Here is a 21,073-nt window from a genome sequence, read left to right as displayed (position 1 = left end):
GTGTTTCTATAACACATCTCTATGAGTCTCTATTTGTCTCTTTGTGTCTATGGGTTTACCAAATGGTCCATAGTTTGGGTTGCATGGCCACAATCGCTTGTTCCTTTAATTTTACATTTTCCAAGGAGAGTTGCGCATCGGCCTGCTGTTGATATTCTGATGATGTTGATAGTTACACCACCAGTGGTGAGTGGATGGGTGAATAAGTGAGTTAGTGAGTTGATGGTTACACCACCAATGTCTTCGAGGAGGAGGAATGTCCGAGCCAGGAGGAGTGATGATGTTTGAGTCTCAGACGAGGGGTTTATTCTGGATGGGAGGTAGTCCCCTCCTCGCAATGGCTCCATCTGTTCCGTGTTCTTGTATCACCTGAGACAAGGCTAACATCATCGTTTATGCAAAATGGACAATCTTCTTTTGAATCCAGATTAATCAAATAACGACACAAGCCGGCACGCCAGTCCATGGAGGGAAACCTGCACTATGTCTGGGGATCGGCCGGCATGAGGAGTCGTGTGCACGGAAGCATGTGTCGGGCCCGCGTGTCCACCCAAACACGCGTTATGACGAATTATTGATATTTTGGAATTAAAAAAACGTTTCTTGTAAAACTATATTTTTTAATCACTATAGATAAACGGCATTGCTTTTACAAATAAATCAGGAATAAACACAGCATTGGGTAGTCAAATGCCTTCATGCATTTACAAAAGTTTTTCTTAAAAATTAAATAAGTTAGGATGAATTTTTTTTATTTCTCGGTACTACCAAGTTTGGTACTAGCAACACGAACGCTGGCGCGTTGTATCTTGATGGCTGCGTTGTTGCTATGTATGTACGTATGTTGAACTTCTTTTAACATACATACATACTGTGCTAATCGGAGGTTATTCGCAGTGCAAGTGCAGAAAGCTTTGTTTGTGGCTGAGTTGGAGGCTGCGAGTCTGAATTTGTGCGTTGGGTTAATGTCGGCTAAGTTAATCTGACACGTCCACCCATTTGCCCTGCCCCAGAAAACAGCGGAGACGAGACGATGGTTCACTTACTGGCTGGATTCGAAACAGATGTTGGCACTCGTCAAGAAAGTGCAGCGCGGGTTTGCTCAGGAGACACCGAGAAGGGCACGGGAGAATGTCGATCACCCGCAGTGGCCTTGCTGAATAGCAGGGACACCGTCACCTGTCTTGAAGGGGGTGGGGATGGTGATGAAGATGAGGAGGAGCTGAGCTTCGTCATGACGCAGCCATGGGATGCGGTCGCGCACAGGTACAGGTACACTACAGCTCCACTGCAGGTACAGCTACACTCCAGGCACAATACAGGTACAAGTACACGAAAGCTACACTACAGGTACACTACTGATACTGGTACACTACAGGTGCACTTTCAACCATTTTCAAAGAGTCACGTGGGCGCTGCACTGGGAAATTGATGGAAGCGCACTGTCACAGCCGCTCAACACCTCTCTGTGTCTGAGCGGGTTTGAGGGAAAGGCAAAACCACCATCTCGGTATGGATAACCACCACCAAAGCAGTACCAGATGTTTATGCTTGATTACGTATTCCTTGACTTTATACATAAAAGTGTAGCCTTTATGTGTAGTGACTGACTTGGAGACGTAACGTCTTGGAGGCAAATCTTTAATTAACACCGAGCACACTTTGTACACTCTATACAATACACACCCTACACTGTTACACACTCTCAGTCTCTCGCTTATATGCAACTCTACACTGGTTGCTAGCCTACAACACAACGCTAGCCGTCTGACACTGACGGCGCTGAACCGAGACAGCCAAATACATCTAGCAGCGCAGTTATCAAGTGGAGACAACAGCGCCAAAGGCACGAGACGACAGGGGCGATGGCGACGATCTTCAACAGCAACGATGATGACGAGGAGCCCACTCCAAACGACAGCCCCGAACTCCCGCTCGGGGTCCCCTAGTGTGGCCTCGCTCCCACCCGGCCACGCCCCCCTTCTGGAACCTACTAGCGAGCTCTTGACGTGTCCCTTACATAACCTTTACCCTAGATCCCTCTCGGGTCTATCACGTGGCCTGCTGTCAGTCAGGGCTGCTACAAGCTGCAAATCACCTTCCCTGCCAGCAGCAAGCGCTATGCTACTTAGTGACCAATTCTATGTCACTACATATGTATGCGATCCCATCTAAGCAGGCATAATACACATTGTACTTGTTGCTTCTAAAATAATTTAGCAAACTAAATGATGAAACACCAGAGAAGCACTGTATGATTGCCTTGCATTGGCATTTGAATATAGTTTGGTTATGATGTTTAATTTGTTTTTCAGAGAAGTTCATTGCGACGCTTTGAAGAACTCTTCAGAGGAGCAGCAGAGAATTATTACCTTGCCTAAGATCGCTGCTACGACACATGGCACAGGTTTGCCTCTGAGCACTTGAGCCTGAGCACATTGCTTAGGATTGGCTGCGTGATGCGAAATAAGCTTTTCTTGTATTTGTTGTTAAGATGTAGTTTTACCTCTAAACTAAACTATTATTTTTATTTTATCAGGTAAGGCCCACTGAGTTATAAAGTTTTTTTTCAGAAGTGACCTGACTATCAAAAATGATAGCTCAACAAAGTGGCTTATTGCGTGTAAATTTATAGCAACCAAAATACTCGATACACACATTTATAAATATTATTTGGGTCTTTTGGTAAATGTGGAGAAAAAAAACGGAGGACCCGGAGAAATGCAAACTCCAAATATATTATACAGGCATGAGGGTCGGGATCCACAACCTCCGGCGTACCTGGCAAGGTAGTTAACATCTCGCCACTGCAGCGCCCCTCTGTGCTACTGTGAGATGTAATGTGATTTTGAATTGTGTCTTTCGTGCAGATACCAGTGAGACACAGGGCACAGGGTGTGCGCGGCAAGTGCCAGCAAGAGGCAACAGTGACGTCGGCAGCGACGACCATATTGCATCCTCGGTCTCTTTGTTCAGCAGGAGCGGACAAAGTGCTGCCTCATGCGACTATCGCCATGGTGCCTCTGCGACCTTTGTCACGGGTTTGCCTGAAACGTCTCGTAAAGCCAAGCACATGGAAGCTGTGGCGAGGTATAGCTTTCCGTCTGAAAGTTGCAACGTCAATAGTTTTGGTAAAAATCTCGACAAAATATCTTCATTATCTCCACTGGCGATGTTACGTGATAGTTCATTCAATGTGGAACAAATATCGCGTGAAGAATATGTTGTCAATAAACAAAAAAGTGCAAGAGATGAAGCAGACGCGCACGATGAGTGCAGAAAACATGCCACACAAACAATAACCACAACAAGGGTCTATTTTGACACTGATAGCTACTGCAGTGTAATGCCGATGTCTCCGTGTGGAGTGCAGAGGGGTCCACCAGTGATTATTAATGACAACGCACTCAATTTTGACCGTATGCTACTCAAGGGGGACAGGAAAATGGCTGTTGAAGTTTCAATGTTCAAACCATGTCAATCACCATCATTTTCCAGTGACCTTAAAATTTCAGTTGTAAAAAATGAAGATGCCATTTTTCACCCAGATAGGACGTCTAAATCATTTAGCAGTCTACCTTCAGAAAACAGAAGAAGACATTCAGTAAATGATACCACCAAGGTAGTATCTGATGATACAGAATATGTCCAGCATCCTGGTTTTGCCTCGTATTACAGTTCTTGTATCAGTGACCATGAGTGTGAATATTCAGATGTCATGTCAAAGCTGAGCTACTGGTCACAGCATAGCTCTGTGAAGGATGCGGCCTCTCCTCCTCAGTGCTGGTCCCCAAGTGACTCCACGATTGAGTGTAGTTCCCTGCCATCCAATTTGCCAACGCTGACTCAACCTGAAGTCCAAACAAACAAAGTGGTGGAATCTCGATCGCGCGAGAACATTTTGATCACTTCCGAAGTAAACGAGAAACAGGACAACTTGAATTGGTCTTGTCAAATAAGTGCCATAAAAGTGAAGAAACAGAGAGGGGGCTCACTCTCTGACACTGCCATTCACGATAAGCCTCTTCAAGGCCAAGCTCAGGGCTCTGCATGCGCTGTGGTCCCCACATCCCCGATAAGCGCCGCCTGCGCTTCACCATGCCACTCGCTTACTGAAAGCTCTGCGTGGACCGCGGCTTCACAGGCACCTACCACCTTGAAGAGCACCGTGGCATTGGTGGCAGACCCTACGCAGGATACCTGTGCATCTCGTACGCTATTGCTGAGTGCTCCGATTGTTGCCTCTGATTCTCAGCCTTCTCTGCCAGCCTTGGATTTTCAGCAGAAGGCCTGTAATTCAGAACCGTCGTTGACAAGCATGGCAGCTCGCACCTGGAAATCTGATCAAGTGTGCACCGACTCTGTACGCCCACAGAAATTCATGGCAAAACCATTAATGTCATCTCCAAAATGTAGCAAAGTGCTGGCAACAATGACAAAATATAACCTGCCAGGGACCACATACCAAGGTGCCTACTGCAGTGATCCAGCCGATGTTCCTGCAAAAGAGAGGTAAATAGGATTTTTTTTATAGGGTTAGAATATTACATTTAATAACCAGAACCATAGCAGGTTGAGTTTAATGGTGATGAAATGGAGAAATTCAGTAATTTATTTAGTGTTGCAGTTGACGGATCCTGCAATGGTTTAATAGTTATCACATTGGACTTTAAAGCCAGAGGTCACAGATCGATTTTCAGGCATGGCAGTTGAATCAAGAGACGGGTTTCTTAAATCCCCCTCCCACCTCTGTCCACCAAGCAGTAGAAATAGGTTCCACTCCATTTGTCCTTAGGTGAGAGCACATTTGGCGGTGTAAAAATAATTGTTACATTGGGACAATCTTGTTTTTATGTGTTTTAACAATTGGTATCAACAATAGCATCTTGTCCATTCGTTTTCACCTTGTAATTGAACTAAATCTTCTCTTCTGAACAGAAATGCATATTTCGCTGTCATCTGACCTTGTACGTTTTAATGTTCCTAGCCTACAGGCTCGTTTCCTCTATCCGGATCAGAGGGTTGACTGTCGTCCATTCTGGTTGTTTGCTAAAGCTGTTATTAACAGTTTAACACAAGCTTTCGCGACCAATATTATCTATAATAAAGGTTTTTTTTTACTTTGAACGCGTGAATATAAATGTGTCGTTAAACCCGCAACTACCCTCCAGCTAATTATTAAGGTTTGTCACGTAAACAAAATGTGCCAATTAGTTACACTTCAGCACACCGGTGTGTTGGAGAGTAAACCCACAACATTTACAATTCGAGTACGACATTCGTTGGTGATTATTGATAGGCTCAGGGTGATAACATCACCTTTACCCTTCTATTTAAGACAAAAACAGGAATACTTCTTCACAATTCTGACTATCGCCTGATGATGCTAGTTGTAATTACCAGCAGAATTATAAATGTTGTGGGTTTACTCTCCAACACACTGGTGAGCTGAAGTAACTAAATGGACTTTTTAACTGGATAAACTTTACTAATTGGCTGTCGGGTGGTGGCAGGTTAAACGCCACATCTGTAATTATGCGCTCTAACCCAGAAAATCCTGATTATGGACTGTTTTCAATTGTTTCTGAATAACTTAATTTCCATCAATAAGGGGTGGCTCTGGGTCTGTTATTGATGCAAATGACGATCTCTTAAACTACTATTTTGGTTGATAATTGTTTTTTTACTCTTTTATCTGGCAACAAAACTGATACCTTTTTTTACAAGGAGTCATGTTTGCATTGACCACAATACCTGCGGTCGGAATGCAAACAAAAAACACAACTCTGATAATGTATGTACTGTTCTTGAAATTGATTGGTCCACACCTGAAACAGCTTTTCTTAGAGCCTAGTCTCACATGGTGTTGGACCAGATGACGCCAAAAGGCGCACAACAACAAAAGGTGTCAGTTTTATTGCCAGATAAAAGGGTAGAACAACAATTATCATATTTTGCTACTGGCAAAGGAGGTTCCAATGGTGTACTATTTTGGTTATCAAATACGGAATTTGGAAGCCAAAATAAAACTCCACCGCAATGCATGATGTGTGTTGTGTGATATCCCAAAGTGATACTTCTAAAGCTTGTGGTCCTGATAATATAAGAGTTTGCATCCTTGTTCATGCCAAAAAAGTATTCCATCAAGCGGCTTCAGAGCGTTGACACATTAAAGCGTAAGGGAGTGTTGTAGTGCTCAACTGTAGCTTTAGTATTTTTGTTCACGGATAAAGCTCTAATTCATGTGGCACTGCATATTACATCGGATGCATTTTATTTTGTTATGTTCACATATGTTCATGTTATGATTAACACTTTAAATGTAACACAACATAATTGTTGTTTGGTGTCCCAGGGAAATTGGTGAGAGGACACTCAAGGTGAAGTTGAAACATGGTACTGACCTGCGCGAGAGTGATGGGAGGTTTGCTGCCCAAGGCTTGAAGCACTGGCACGCTGTGCGCACCGCAGTAGCGCAGACTGAAGGCCACGTCGCCTCTGTATTCAACCCCGGTGAATTACAGACACGTGAATTAGAACATAGTAATATCCAAGATTATAGCAGAGAAGATAAATCAATTCGCAGCAAATTGATTGTGGTGATGTCTCCTTGTAATGTTCCACCGAGTCTACAGCAAGTACGCCACTGGTTGAAAGCGAGGCACCATTATGAGAAAGCGAAAGCAAAACTCGCAAGTGCCGCTTTACCGAGAAACACAAGCGCCTCCAAAATGGCAACTGAAGGGCGTCCCTGGCAGTGGGAGGGGCACAGCACTAGGGCTGTCGTTTGTCATAATAACTTGGGAGTTGGTGACCAACCAGACGCATCAACAACGGTTTTTCCTCGCGCAAAAAAGGATATGTTGGAGGCAGAGATCGGAGAGTCTGCTGCTGAAAATGCAGAGATCATATTGGCGCTGTCCCCGGTGAAACGACCCTTTGCAGATGTGGCACATTGCAGCTCTGGTGAACTTTTACAATCGGAAGCTCGGCAACCAAGTGAACATCACTCACATCAAGAACTTGTAGACCTTCCTACAGAGAGCAGACGTGTGGAGGTTTCAGTGCTGCCTACAAGCTTAATTCATAGCACCCCTGTCGCACCCAGAGCCAGCGATAAAATTAATTTTGCAACAGTGTCTCCAATCCACACAGTTTGTGCCTCTGAATCTGCAGGTATGATGACCGGATTTTACATTCACAAAGATATTTAAAACATTTTCAGTCAAATACGTAATGACATTTTGTGTGCCATTAATTCAATGTGTTTGTCTGAAACCATGCCAGTTAACATCATCTCGTCATTATGCTGTGTAGCAGTTGCAGCAAGCGATCTTAACATTGCTGGCTGGGCACCGATTGACCCGAACATTTTGGTGTAGTGCAAGGGCAGAGTGTGGAATTTCAACTTTCGTGCAGAAGAGGTCATGGTGAGAGCGAAATTTATTTTACGCTGAGAAGGTGTCATGATAAAGTGTGGATCAGTGATCACACTCCATTACTCGATCATCCGGGCAAGCCTCCCCGAGTCTCAAGATTTTTTTTCAGGAGGGTCCTGCCACATTTTCACAGTAGGGACGTGACGTTGCTATTAAGCGTAATCGCAATTTATTAATTTGCAGGTAATTTTTTTTTTGCAATGGGATGTTTGGCCAAAACCATGTGACTTGTTTTCTTAACTATGGGAGGAAAGTGGGGAACCCGGTGGAAACCCACGCAGAGCAGGGGCAAAGAGAGAACGTACAAACTCTACGAAGAATGGAGCCCCAGTTGGGATTGCAACTCGTACTTTTCTTGCTGTGAGGCAAGAGTTTTACCACTGCACCAATCAGAACGTGTTGCTATTTAGCTGTTAAATACCTTATTGAATGTGTTTAGGTATCCTTATTCCTAGCCAAATAGAATTTTTTGTATGGGTTTTATCCGTTACAATTGATTTTACAAACATCTTCAATTGTAAGTCCGCTCCCCACAATTTGATTCCCTTGTATCCTGCGTGGCTTGTGTGGCATGCTTGTCGTGCGTGGTGGGACGTGTGTGGCGTGCGTGGCGTGCGGGGCATGCAAGTCAAAGTGTCTCCTTGATACAATGAGCATGGCGTGTGCTCACCTCCATAGTTTTTCCGAGGCCTTTGTTGAACCGGTCTTCATGCATAGCCAACACTCTTGCATCCCAACATAGCACTACTTATTTCACCAACCCCGGAGGGAAAATATACGCTCAGTTTGTGCCCGGCTAATCCTGATTTTTCGAGTTGAGCGTTCTAACCTCAGCAACGTCCATAACCAAACTTTAAACATTTAGGACTAGATAGTGATCCACTGTGTAAGAAAATTAACATGTGGTAAATTGATCAACATTAGATGAATGTTTTTTTATGTAAATGATCAGATGCCGTTGCTGAGGATATGCCGAAGAGACCTGCCACTCTGCAACGCATGGTGTTTAAACCCCAAATTAAGGTAGGGCAGGGATAATTCTCACTTGTGACATTACAGTTCGTTCGGTGGTCTTGGTGTGCTGTTCATCTCTACTTCTGTTTTGTAGAGAAGGATGTTCTCTGCAGGTGAAAAAGAGACGTCACAAATAGAAGGGCCAACACTGAACAACACCTATGGCTTTAAAATCAGCCAACAAAACCTGAACAATGCAAAATCTCTGCACGAGGTATGTGTTCAAAGTTGCTTTTATTCATGCAATACTGGGTGAATATGTCTTGAGTCTTTCAGTAAAGTCACGTAGATAGGTTCAAAGAAAATAACAAAAAACAAAAACTACGACGTTTCAATCGCAACACAAGCGGTCGCTTCAGGAAGAGGACCGCTTGTGTTGCGATTATTTTCTTTGAACCTATCTACGTGATTTTACCAAAAGACCCAAAGAATATGGGTGAATGTGTTTCATTAAGTTTAAAAAGACGACGTTATTTTCAGTGGTGTTGGTGGTGGCAGCGCACACTGGGCTGCCTGCAACCCAGCACTGTGGAGGCAGTGAGGGTTGATGGATCACCGCACACATACACACGCGCATGTGGCAAAACTCCCTGTGTGCATCGAGGTATCATACCCTGGCTTGCCAGGAGAATGTGGTACAGAAAAAATGTGGAATCCACCAGTTCTGTCTTAATGGGATAGATCATTGCCCCCTTGCACACGTCGGTTATCACTGGGTGCTCCACTTTCCTCTGACATGTAAACACTCCTTAATTGGATGTTAGCAACCTCACATATATGGAACTGCATAGCTTGGGGGGAGGGAGGATTTGGTTCCGGCTCACCACATAGCTGCCATTCCCACTTGTCTGCGTTTTTTAGCACCTCTGAGTTGTTTTCTACTTTTACCACCACCACTACTCTCCTCACCAACACCACATCACTACTATCCTCATGAACACCACTACTGTCATCTTCTTAATCATCAATAGGGTTCTCATTGGTACCACCACAATGTGTTCCCCATGGTTTGCGTGGCGGTCTAGGAGTTTGCATGATGGTATAGGGGTCTGCGTGGCAGTATTGAGGTTTGCATGGCAGTCTAGGAGTTTTCCGCTGGAGGCAGGCAGCAGCACGTGGTGTCCAATAGGCTTCGGCCCCAGGCTGAGCTGTTGCGGGAACGAAACTGACATTTCACAGACAAGGCCTAGGTGTAAGGGAATTGTAGCCGTGTCATTGGGATGGTAGCACCTAACAGAAAGAAGCAATGTTCTCTGTTGACTTTGTACGTTGTCTTTCCCCCTCTTCTGCATGGGTTTCCTCTGGGTTTTCTGGTTTCCTTCCCATAGGTAAAAAATAAACAATGTAAATTCAGAGACAAGTTGTAGTTAAAATAATGATCGACTTTCACAATGAGATTGTATGTGCCCCAGGTCCAGCATTTAACCCTGATGAGCATGGAGATGCATGCTCGCTCGAGAAAACACCTCCTTCCTGATCCCGACTTGGACCCAGTCTGCTGCATCTTCTACCACATCATGTGTGATGCTCCTCTGCCAGGGAGAGACACAAACGATGTGACCGGACTTATCATTCAAGATGCAGCGCACAGCACAGCTCCAGGTACATGGCAGGGTTTGTCATGGTGGCCTAATGTACAAAAACCAGGGTTATTGGAGTGTGTGCCTTTGCGGCATGCATGGTGAATCATCTGTTGATGGCTTAATCAAAATGCGTGTCGGTCAGGTGGCCCAGTGGTAGGGCGAGCGGTTCACAATTGGAAGGTCGCAAGCTCAAATTCTTGTTTAAGGTTGACTAAGCACATTATCCCTCTGGGGTTGATCAAAAGTGGAAAAATTTGTTTCAATTGTGTGGGGAAGTCAACAGTGGTTGTCGTCTGGATGAGCTTGCCCCTGCCATGAGAATGCAGAAATGACATCACTTGATCAGGGCTGTAGCCAGATTAGTACTGCCTCAGTGCTAATATGAATAGGAAATAATTAAAAAATGTGTCTGTGCCCATATTACATTTAGACTACAGATGAGACCAACAAGATAATTGAGGCAAGAGAATTAACCTAGATCCTGATATAGATCCTGACAGTTCATTGCTATGGAAGATAGTTTTCTGCTTATGGCAGCGCGTTCGCCGCTTGTTGCAGGGGTTCATGCTAAAAGTACTTGCTGTGTCTGATTCACAGTGGACGTTAAAGATCCCATGGTGTCATTCAGAAAAGTAGAACATTGTGTGCCGTTGTCAGGGTCCAAATTTGCCAAATAATAAAAATAAATTACCCGAAAACTACTCACTTGAGATTTATACGTAACAATCATTGTTCCCTCCTTGCAAAAAATTGGCCGGATCCTCCTGAAAAAGATCCATAAGACCTCAATGAAGCTTTTCTAGGTAAATAAGCCGAATACTAATAATAATCAAGAGCAGTCAGATTGCTTCAATGCATGAAGCAATCTGACTGCAATAATGCGACTATGTATGTATGATGGACTTATTTCGCACTGTACATAGCCAACTGGGCAGGACGACAAACTTAAACACGAAAAGCAGTTATAAAGAAATGTGTTTTTCAATCTAGAATTTAAAAGTGCATACATCCAGTGGCTTCCTAATAAATGAGACAATGTGTGGTAGAAGAAGCTGGTTATAAGCACACACCATGGCAGCATGTGTATTTGTATCAGCACTTGCCTCACCAGTGTCACGTGAATGGCAGGTGACGCAGGAATCACTTGCATTGCAGTTCCATTCAAATATTGTTTAACTGTTAACAGTTCAATATCCTTCGATTTAAAGCTTTCGTGACTGCAGGGATTCATCTTCTTGGTTCTTTCGGTAATAATAAAAATAAAACATAATAAAATACAGAATTGTATTTTATTATGTTTTATTTTTATACAGAATTGTATTTTATAATGTTTTATTTTTATTATTTTATTATTTCCCTTCTACGTGACTTTACCGAAAGAACCAAGAATATGAACAGTTCAATAGTCTACAATCAAAGTGCACTGCTTTCAGTTCTATTGGGAAAAAAATAACATTTGAAATCTGAAACCGGGCTAATTAGGAGGCTCTCCGTCCATTTCAAAATTAGTCAATCAGCTGGTCGCATGTGGTAGTCTCAAGTGTCGGTACGCCCACCTCTTCTAGATTTCTGGCCAGTGTGAATGTCACATACGGGAAATTACATTCACTGGGAGACTCTTTGGTGTTGCAGAGTAATTTATTTTTGTATTGGAGACAAATGGACACGAAGGAGATGGCAGTTTTTCAGTGCAGTATTTAATTAACTTCAGAGTGAAATGCGACAAAACACTTCTCTCAACAACGTCCTGCAGAATACAAATGTGTGTGTGTGTCGCTATTATCACTGAAGTGCTGTTACTTGTGCATCACAAGTCCAAGTTTGTGTCTCAGTGTAGACAACACCCTGATGGCCCTTGCTTGATCTCGTGTTCAACACCCATGAAATCACAAACATGTGGTAGTTTTGATGCTGTCAGTCAGGTAGTTCCACCTCATTACAGATCAGACGATCATAGTCCCCACCGTGGAACAGGGCTTTCTTTGTCTAAATGGAAAACTATTTTTTGTTGTTGAACTTTTTGTGTTTAGTTTGTTGTCCTCACCCTGCACCTCTGATGAGCATGGTTGACTATGGTGCAAAATAAGTTCAACATTCAGGCAGTCCTCAACTTATAAACACCAGACTTACGAATACCTGCATTTACAAACCAGCTTCCATGACATATACATTTTAAACATTGAATTAAAACGCGAACTCGCACGAGAAAACTGAACCACGGAACTATTTTGTTCAACGGAGCGATCCTCCGCAAGATGTAATGAGTCAGCCTCGTGCTGGTAGTGAGTGTTTGTGTGTGTGTGCACGCACATGCACGTGTGTGTAAAAGTGAGTGTGTGCGTGTGGGGCAAAAATAACCCCTACCTCTTCGGTGCCGGATGGTAACATTGTGGTGGATGTGCCATGGAGGGAAAGCTAATTCCAATTGGTTGTTCTCCTCATGGTGCTCGTAGCCACCACAGCAGCCAATGGGGGCTCTGGATGGTTGTGAGGGGCTGGTAACTGTTGTATATGTCTGGTCTTGAAAATTTAATTAAAAAATGAAAATGGAGAAATGGGTAAATATTCGAAAATATGCTAATTTGTGTAATTATGTACATAAGTTATGCTAATTAGGGAGGTGTCATTGCATTAAGTCATGCAAATGTATGCAGTTATGATAATGTCTGCAGTTATGATAAATAGGCTCTGCCTCGTTGTCTAGGTTTGTATTATCAAGCAGGATAATACAATTATTTTCGCTTTAACGTTTACTGATTATGTCTTAGTGTTTTTATGTCAGGTCTCCAAATTCAAATCTCACCGCAGGATACAGTTCTCATAATTAAGATTAATATGCATGAACTTAGGAAGGCACCACTCAGACACTTCTGTGTTAAACAATTTTAATTTCTAACCAAAAACATAACACTTTACTATGCAAACTCTTATGCTTGGAATTGTCAACACAGTACTCCTGGAGATGATCCGTACATTTAACCCTCAATGATTACGTTTGTTAAACTAGGTAACAGAACAATAATTTAATTCGTCGGAGTAACGCGAGCATATACGGCGATAGGAAAAAGTCCTTAATAATGAATGTGATGATATTCATACAAACGGCAATAAAGAAACATGTCCTGAAGGCAAAGGTAGACCTCAATGAATTAATTGGTAAGATTATGTAATCGTCGAAATGTCTTGGAACAATGGTGTGCGGCAGTGTGCCTGCTTCAGCAAATGCTTATCAATTGGCTAAGGCTTAAATAAATTCGCGGGCAAGATTCTGTGATCAAAAGAAAGATTTCAACACAATAGTCTCCCTGTGAGTGTGGATTCGTAACGTAGGTTTCTAAACGTTTAGTTTTGTCAATAAATTCATTGGTACAGTTACAATTAACAAAATAACGACTAAAATACTTCTAAACGACCGTATCCACGTAACTCAATGGGCAGCAGTGTTCTTCATTATCAGCTAATAGTTGACGTACTCTTATCATTGGTCTTCTTATTATTAGTCCCGATATGTGTGTATTGGTGGTTTTGTCTCCTCGATCTATTCTTTGTGTTAAGCAGACGCCGGGCGATGCGTTGTGAGTGTGGGGGAGGGGCATACAAACAACTTCCTCGCTCTCTCTCACTCGGCAGCAGCTGTCCACTGCTGGATAAAGAGTCGGCACAACGCTCGCCGTCGGCGGTGCCCGATAATTTCGTTGTCAGATGGCGCCCGCAGCTCGTCCGCTGGTCGCCGTTCCTCACTCTTGTCTTGGTTCCCAGCTAGTGCTGGTCAGTGTGTGAGGGTCGAACCCACGGTGCCCTCGCCGGCGCTCTCCTCTTCCTCACGGGCGGTTGGTCAGGCTCTTTCCCCTGCTGGATGAGCTGAGTCGGCACGACGCTTGTCTTTGAAGGTGCACGATAGCGCTCGCCGCTTGTCCGCTGGCAGCTCACACCCTTGCTCGGTGGTGCTGGTGGCGCTGCTGCGCTCTCTCTCCGGCTTCGTGCTCTCTGGCGATGCCCGATGGCGCGTGCAGCTGGTTCTCTGCGATGCTGGCTTGGTCGATGCTTGGCACTTTCCGCCCTTTCTCCCGGTTGATTGCTCGTCATTGCTCGTCACTCTATCTCTCTCCTTGATCGTGCCGCTGCCGGGTGGGAGCTGGCACTCAGTGTAGAATAACTTTGAGCGATACTTCTTCTGTCAGTGCCGAACTCGTACTCGGTGACATATTGCTACTCGGCAAGCCTCACCATCCTTGGTCGATTGCAGAGTCCCACCCCCGAGCTTGCCGCTTGCAGTACTGCTCGCTTGGTCGATGCTTGGCGCTTTCCGCCCTTTCTCGATGTTGATTGCAGACGTTGCTCGTCACTCTTTCTCTCGGGCTGCAGCTGCTCGTGGGAGCTGGCACTCACTCTCAAAACTTGTAAATTGTATTCGCACACCTCTTCCACAACTGTGAGAGCTTAGTACAATACAATTTATCGCAATCCTTGACTCTGCAAGTGACTCAACGTCAGGATAAATGTAGAATAAATCTTTCAGCGATACTCTGTCGGTCCATGCCGAACTCAGCACCGAGCATCACCTCGCCTCTCTTCTCTGCGAGACACAACACCCATTGTTAATCTGGAGGCCATGCCCCGGAGTCTGCCCGTCGCAGTACTCTCTGTCGCTTGCCGTAGTCTTCTGTCACTTGCAGTAGTAGCAATGTATGGGTCGTGTCTCTGTTTTTATGTGAAATTCTCTCCCCTCGGCTCGCCTTCTCACAAAGGACTGGAATCCCTTTGATTTCGCTCTCACCCTGGCCTGGTTCCTGCCCATCTCCTCGAGCCACCTTTTCATCCGTGGAAAACAGATGCTCCAAATTGCCCTTTTGTGTTTTCCTAGTTTTTCAACTTTTTAATAATTTCTCTGGAGGGAGAGATTCCCCCTGTCCGGTCGCATCCCCCCCTCTTCCCTCGCGGTGGGATGTTACATTTTCTTCTCTCTCACAGAGAGGGGCGCTGGCCTTTTAAGTCGTTTCTCTTGTACCGTTTGGAAAAATATTATTTTACCTCTTATAGCAGGGATCGGGGACCTTTTTGACTGGGAGAGCCATAAAAGCCAAATATTTCTAAATATATTTCATTGAGAGGCATATAGTATTTTTAACGTATAATAAATTAAATATGTCTTACTTTTAATGCGACTTCTGGTGCTGCATGGTTTTGCTGATGGCCTTGTAGTCTGGTTCATACGTGGTGAGGTTGAGCTTCATGCAGGCGTTGAGGCTTCCATCAGTTAAACGTAAGCGTAGGTTGGTCTTAATGTTCCTCATATGCGAGAATGACTGCTCACATGCATATGTAGAGCCAAACATGGTCAATACGGCAATACTCACACGCTGCATTGTGTGGTATGTCACAGGAAGCTCGTTCCAAGTTTTAAGAATCAGCTGGTCTTCAGGTTGAAGATTTTTCATTTCTGTCCACTTGTGTTCCCTCGCCAGCTCTGCTCACTGTCGCGCAAGACTTTCCAACTCTCGATTAAGTAACTTGAACTTACTCATCCACATGTCTGATGCCTTCAGGTCAGCAACTTCCAGCTCAAAGTCTCCGATAGAGACCCAGGGGATTGTTGTATGTGTTGGGATTATGAAATTTTGATAAAAATAATAAAAATTAATAATTTTCCGAAAAATGAGCAAATCGCATTAATTATGTTAATGTGTGTATTAACATGTATAAATTATGATAATGCATGTATTAACATGCATAAATTATGATAATCGCGGAGATAATCGTAGTAATTTATGCGGATGCTTGCGATTATGTTACTGTGATCAGTTATGATAATTAAGTTTAGTTTCGTTTATCCAGTGTTATATCAATCAGGATAACACGATTATCATCGATTAAACGTTTACCGATTATCTTAGTGTGTTTATGTTATTTTAGGTCTCCAGTTTCATATCTCATCACAGGATACAGTTATCAAGAATAAGATAGTTTTGCATGGACTTGGAAAGAAGCACTCGAACAGTTGGTGTTAAGCAATTTTAATTCTAAACAAGCACATGACACTTTAGTATGCGAAAGCGAGTATACGTCAATAAATTCATGGGTAAGATTATGCAATTAACGAAATTGAATGACTAAAAATACTTCTTCATTGGCGAAATTATGCAGTTAACGAAAATGAATGACTAAAACATTTCTTATTCATGTAACTCGACGGCAGCAACTGCTTTGCACGATCAGTTGATATTGAACGCACCACCTCGAAATGGCAACCCTTTTTGAAACGCAAAGACAAATTTTTTTTAAAAAGTCTTATTCGTGTGCGTGCTGTGTGTGCGTTGTCCCCTCGTAATATTAATTGTGTCGTTAGCTTGTGTGGTGTAAGAGGATACAAACAGCGGCCAGGTGTTCCCCTCGATTGGGCGTGGCCGCCGCGAGCCCCTGCTGCTCCCTCGCTCGGACGTGTTTCTGCTTGTGCGCTCTCTCTCTCTCCACTGCTGGATGACGAGTTGGCACGACGCTCGGTGACGCCCGGTGACGTCCGAGTCGTGCTGCTCTTGCGCTCTCTCTCCCTCTACTGCTAGATGACGAGTTGGCACGACGCTCGGTGACGCCCGGTGACGTCCGAGTCGTGCTGCTCTTGCGCTCTCTCTCCCTCTACTGCTAGATGACGAGTTGGCACGACGCTCGCCGTTGCTCTGGACGTCTTGTCTGTTCACACTGGTCGTTGGTAGGTGTGCCCTCAAACACACGGCGCATTCGATGGCGCTGTCCTCTTCCTCACAGCCGTTTGATCAGGCTTTCTCCACTGCTTCGCGCTCTCTGCTTTGCACGCTTGGTCGACGCTTAGCGATCTCCGCCCTTTTACAGGTTGATTGCTTGTCGTCACTCGTCACTCTCTCTGCTCCGTGCTTCCCTTGTTTGTGCAGCTGCCAGCTTCACTCGCACTTAACTTCGTTCTGCGAGAAGCGACACCTGCTATCGGCATCGGTGTTTCGTTTCCTCACGACGCTCCGCCAGCCGGAGCACGGCTGAAACCCAGCCCCGACCCAGGTTGAACTCAGACTTCTGCGACTCGAACCGACCCCTCCTCGTTCCATCACTTCTCGAGGCACGATCTGCCCCCGCTCTCTTGCGAGCCCCGTCGCAACGCCGCGTCGCACGCCGAGTTGTGAGACTGAGCGCGACTCGGACAGACTGCTCTCAGACTGTCACTTTAACGATGTCTCGTCGTTCCATCTCTCCTCGAACAGACTGCTCTCAGACTGTCACTTTAACGATGTCTCGTCGTCCCATCTCTCCTCGAGGCATGACTGCCACACCTCTCTTGCGAGCCCCGTCGCAACACCGCGTCGCAAGCCGAGTTGCGAGACTGAGCACGACTCAACCCAGACTGCTTGTTATGTGCGCCTGTGCCTAACTTAAAAACGTGACTCCCCTCTCTGTGCATTCCTTGCGAGCGGGCGACAAAACACAAACAGAGCGAGAAAAAGCAGACACCCCCGCGACCCCTCCTCGCGACCTTTCCTAACCCTCCAAGCATTTATGGGCCATCTGTTTGTGCTGCGGGGAGACAAAGACGGTTGTGCTTAACTCCAAAACGCGAGCACCCTCTCCTCTCTACGCGTCTCTTGCGAGAGAAAACAAACAGAAAAAATAGAGATGTTTTCGAATGTCAGGCACCGACTCCCCCCTGTGACCTTTTTGCTCCCTTCTTGCTTGCCGGACCGTTGGAGACAAAGGTGGCTGAGGAGATTTTTGCAATACATTTATGTGGTCCTGTGTGTTACATTTATTCTTGAGTTATATTTTAATGTCCTGAGGTTAAGTGCAACTAAGTTTCCACTTACGCTTCCTTAACTGTTGGAATTCGTACTCTTTAGTTTTTAGGAAGGTCATGTAGATAGGAAACATATAATTCTAAATAATATGTATGCGGTGAATACGGGTAATATAAGAGAATTACTAATAATAAAAAATATTATTGTTTGTTGGTTAATTATCTTTGTTAAGTTTCTACTTTTCGGTAAGGAAAACGTTAAGAAAACGCGAGTTGCAACCGTTATTTACTCTGCACCTTATCTGTACATCTCCAGATGTCTTGGGAGGCTAGTCCATACATCTTTTTGTCCATCTGGATGTCTATGACCTCTCTGTGACCGAATTCTTATCATTTTAACCGCCCTCCATGTTTCATGGATTCCTGGTGTGCTTGTGAGGAGAAGTGAGTTGTTTTCATTGTTTAATAAAAAAAAAAGATATATAGATAAAATAAAATAAAAATATATAATAAAACAAACATTTTTTTTAATTGTTCTTAATAAAAAAAAGGGTATAGACACAACAGGATGCATGTCAGGTCGACTTTGTCCACTGCACACTCATGTGGATGAGTGATGAACTTGAAAAGACCAGTGCTCGCACGAAATTCTCCAAAACGTGCTTTGAATGACTGCAGGAGATTGGACGTAAAGCCAGCTAGCTGCTGGAGATCTAGATGTTGAGTGGAGTCACTTGCTAAGCATGCATCTCTAAATTGTCGTAGTCTTTCAAAGTGCAGAAGACGACCTGTTTCAAAGTCCCTGAGAAAGACTTCCAGCTTGCTTTCAATGCAAACACTGCTTGTTGAAGGGATGAGATTGTATTTCCAATACCTTGCATTTTCACATTGAGCTGGTTCAGATGGCCAGTTATGTCCACGAGATAGTCAAACTGCAGGAGCCAGTCAGTGTTGTCTAGTTCAGGATGCTTGACGCCTTTCATTTCAAGACAAGTCAGGATTTCACTCAGGCAAGCTGCAAAACGGCTGAGCACCTTCCCCCTTGACAACCAACACACGTTGCTGTGTAAAAGCAGACCGGGATAATGATTCCCAACTTCTTTTAACAGAGCTTTAAACTGGCGATCATTTAAAGCTCCGGCAACAATAAAGTTGACCACTCGAATGACCAGCGACATCACCTCACCAAGCTCCTGGCCACACGTCTGAGCGCAAAGCGCCTCCTGGTGCAGGATGCAATGAAAACTTAGGATGGCTCTTTTTTCATGTTCACGGAGAAGCGCTATAAATCCTTTGTTCTTCCCCAACATACAGGGTGCACCATCAGTACAGACAGAAATACGTTTATCCATCGGTAGTTTTTTTTTCTTTAGCAAACTCCATGAAAGATGTGAATAAATCCTTTCCTCTTGTTGTCCCTTTCATTGGCAAAACAGCCAAGCTTTCCTCACGCAGTGTGTCACCTGCAGCATACCTGGTAATTATACTGAACTGAGATAGATGGCTAACGTCTGTTGACTCATCTAACGCGAGAGAAAAGTATGTCCCGGCGTTTATGTCCTTAATTTGTGCTTCCTCGACTTGATTTGCCATCATGATGCTACGATCGTGAACAGTTCTTGCTGACAGAGGCATGTCTTTTATTCGTTTGATATCTTGTCTTTATTTGGGAAGTCATCAAACAGTTCATTGGCCACATCAAGCATGGATGTTTTGGCATACTCGCCATCTGTGAATGGCTTTCCATTCCTTACTATTGCCAAAGCACCCGCAAAGCTAGTGGAATTCCCGTCACCTTGCTTGTTCCACACACGTAGTTGCTGCTGACTCGTCTGCACTCTCCGCTGTAGCTCTTCGCATGCCTTTTTCCTGCTGTCCCCCGCTGGATATTTCGATGCAAATGAAGCATGGTGCGTATCGAAGTGCCGCTTTATATTTGACCGTTTCATCGATGCAATTTTATCATTGCATATTAGACATATCGCAGATCCTGCTCTCTCCACAAATGCAAATTCCTCTGTCCACGCAGCCTGGAATGCACGGTAATCATCGTCTTTTTTTCTTTTCGCCATCTTTTCCGTTACAAGGGTTGAAGCGGATAAACTAGTTGGCTATCTAATCAAATGGATTTCTTCACCTTTACAATGACCCGTGACATGCTCGCGAGCCATTGGTTCCCAACCCGATCTTCAAAACTAATTTCTGTTTACTTTAAAATGACACAGTATTATTAAGCAATATCACAAGTATTTTAAAATCAGTTCCAAACTGATTTTTAAAATTATTATTATTATTTCAACTCAAAATTGTCTGGGAGCCATATGCCGTCACCGGAAGAGCCATATATGGCTCGCGAGCCATAGGTTCCCGACCGCTGTTTTATAGCTTGATACCTACCACTTCTGTTCTGATTCTGTAAGTGACTCAAGGTATGTCTGTAGCAGTGTTTACAGTACTTCCATCGTGGTTTGGAATTCCTTCATGGTGTTTGATTTTTCTTTGTAAGGGGAGATGCCCTCTCTCTATGGGATACATTTTATCTTGGTTCTGTGTGATTGACCTATTTCACCTTTTTTTATTCTTCTGGATGACTCTCGGTCTAATACTTCATAATTATTATTTGTTTTATATTTATCCAGAGCTCATTCATTGGTTCTTTCGGAAAGTCGCGTAGATAGAACAATAATAATAAAAATAAGGTGAATAACATTAGTATTTAAATAATATGAGAAATAATAACCCACTAATGTAGATTGTAGCCTGGTTTTTAATCGGAGTGAGTGTGTTGGCAGTCTTTGATGTCCACTTATTCTTGTCGCTAAGTTTTGGACTTTTACCGTTGTGTTAAAAGAACCCAAAAAAGTTGCCTGTTTTGTAATCGTGGTGCCTGCTGTCTGTACTCTTTTGAGGGGGCCTTTGAAGCCATGTAGAGATTCCCCAGAATCTCATTAGCAACCCCCCCCCCCCTTCTCTTTTGTTTTTGGGTTTTTTAAAATTACCTTTTACGGCTTATCTCCAGCTGCCTGGTCCCGAGTGTGAAGGGCAGCTGCTGTGTGAGGGGAGGGGGGTTCGCATCACCCCCTTTTGCCCAATTCGACACCGTGATTGATAAAAAAAAATTGGCAGAATTATTTTTAATAGAAATTTTTGAAAAAGGCCTATATATACAACATAATCGTTCCACCTTCCATTCATTTACCACTAAACCATGACTTAATTTTTTTACTAAGATTGTGCTGGAGTCCCTGGGGGGACAGGTGTCTATGAATTATCCTGGCCCA

The 21,073-nt window shown here is 44.1% G+C and overlaps 1 protein-coding gene across 10 annotated transcripts in view; it reads left to right on the top strand.

Moving 5' to 3' along the window:
* REV3L (REV3 like, DNA directed polymerase zeta catalytic subunit) overlaps positions 1-21,073 on the top strand; it is a 164,873-nt gene that overhangs the window by 49,374 nt on the left and 94,426 nt on the right. For 9 of the 10 annotated variants that reach the window (XR_009755467.1, XR_009755468.1, XR_009755471.1 and 6 more), the window contains 7 exons: positions 1,014-1,266; positions 2,316-2,407; positions 2,871-4,512; positions 6,356-7,176; positions 8,392-8,462; positions 8,548-8,667; positions 9,866-10,055. Coding sequence is in view for 5 of the 10 variants with exons in the window: in XM_061556672.1 (XP_061412656.1) it covers positions 1,014-1,266; positions 2,316-2,407; positions 2,871-4,512; positions 6,356-7,176; positions 8,392-8,462; positions 8,548-8,667; positions 9,866-10,055 (3,189 nt within the window). In the remaining 5 variants the exon portion in view is untranslated. The remainder of the gene's footprint in view (positions 1-1,013; positions 1,267-2,315; positions 2,408-2,870; positions 4,513-6,355; positions 7,177-8,391; positions 8,463-8,547; positions 8,668-9,865; positions 10,056-21,073) is intronic. The other variant, XM_061556676.1, reaches the window with a different exon arrangement.

The sequence above is a fragment of the Lethenteron reissneri genome, chromosome 22 (genome assembly GCF_015708825.2).
Source record: "Lethenteron reissneri isolate LAM-NWPU_2019-01 chromosome 22, ASM1570882v1, whole genome shotgun sequence".
In the NCBI taxonomy this organism is placed as follows: Eukaryota; Metazoa; Chordata; class Hyperoartia; order Petromyzontiformes; family Petromyzontidae; genus Lethenteron; species Lethenteron reissneri.
The sequence above is the reverse complement of the archived record's forward strand: the minus strand, read 5'-3'. Positions and strand labels throughout refer to the sequence as shown.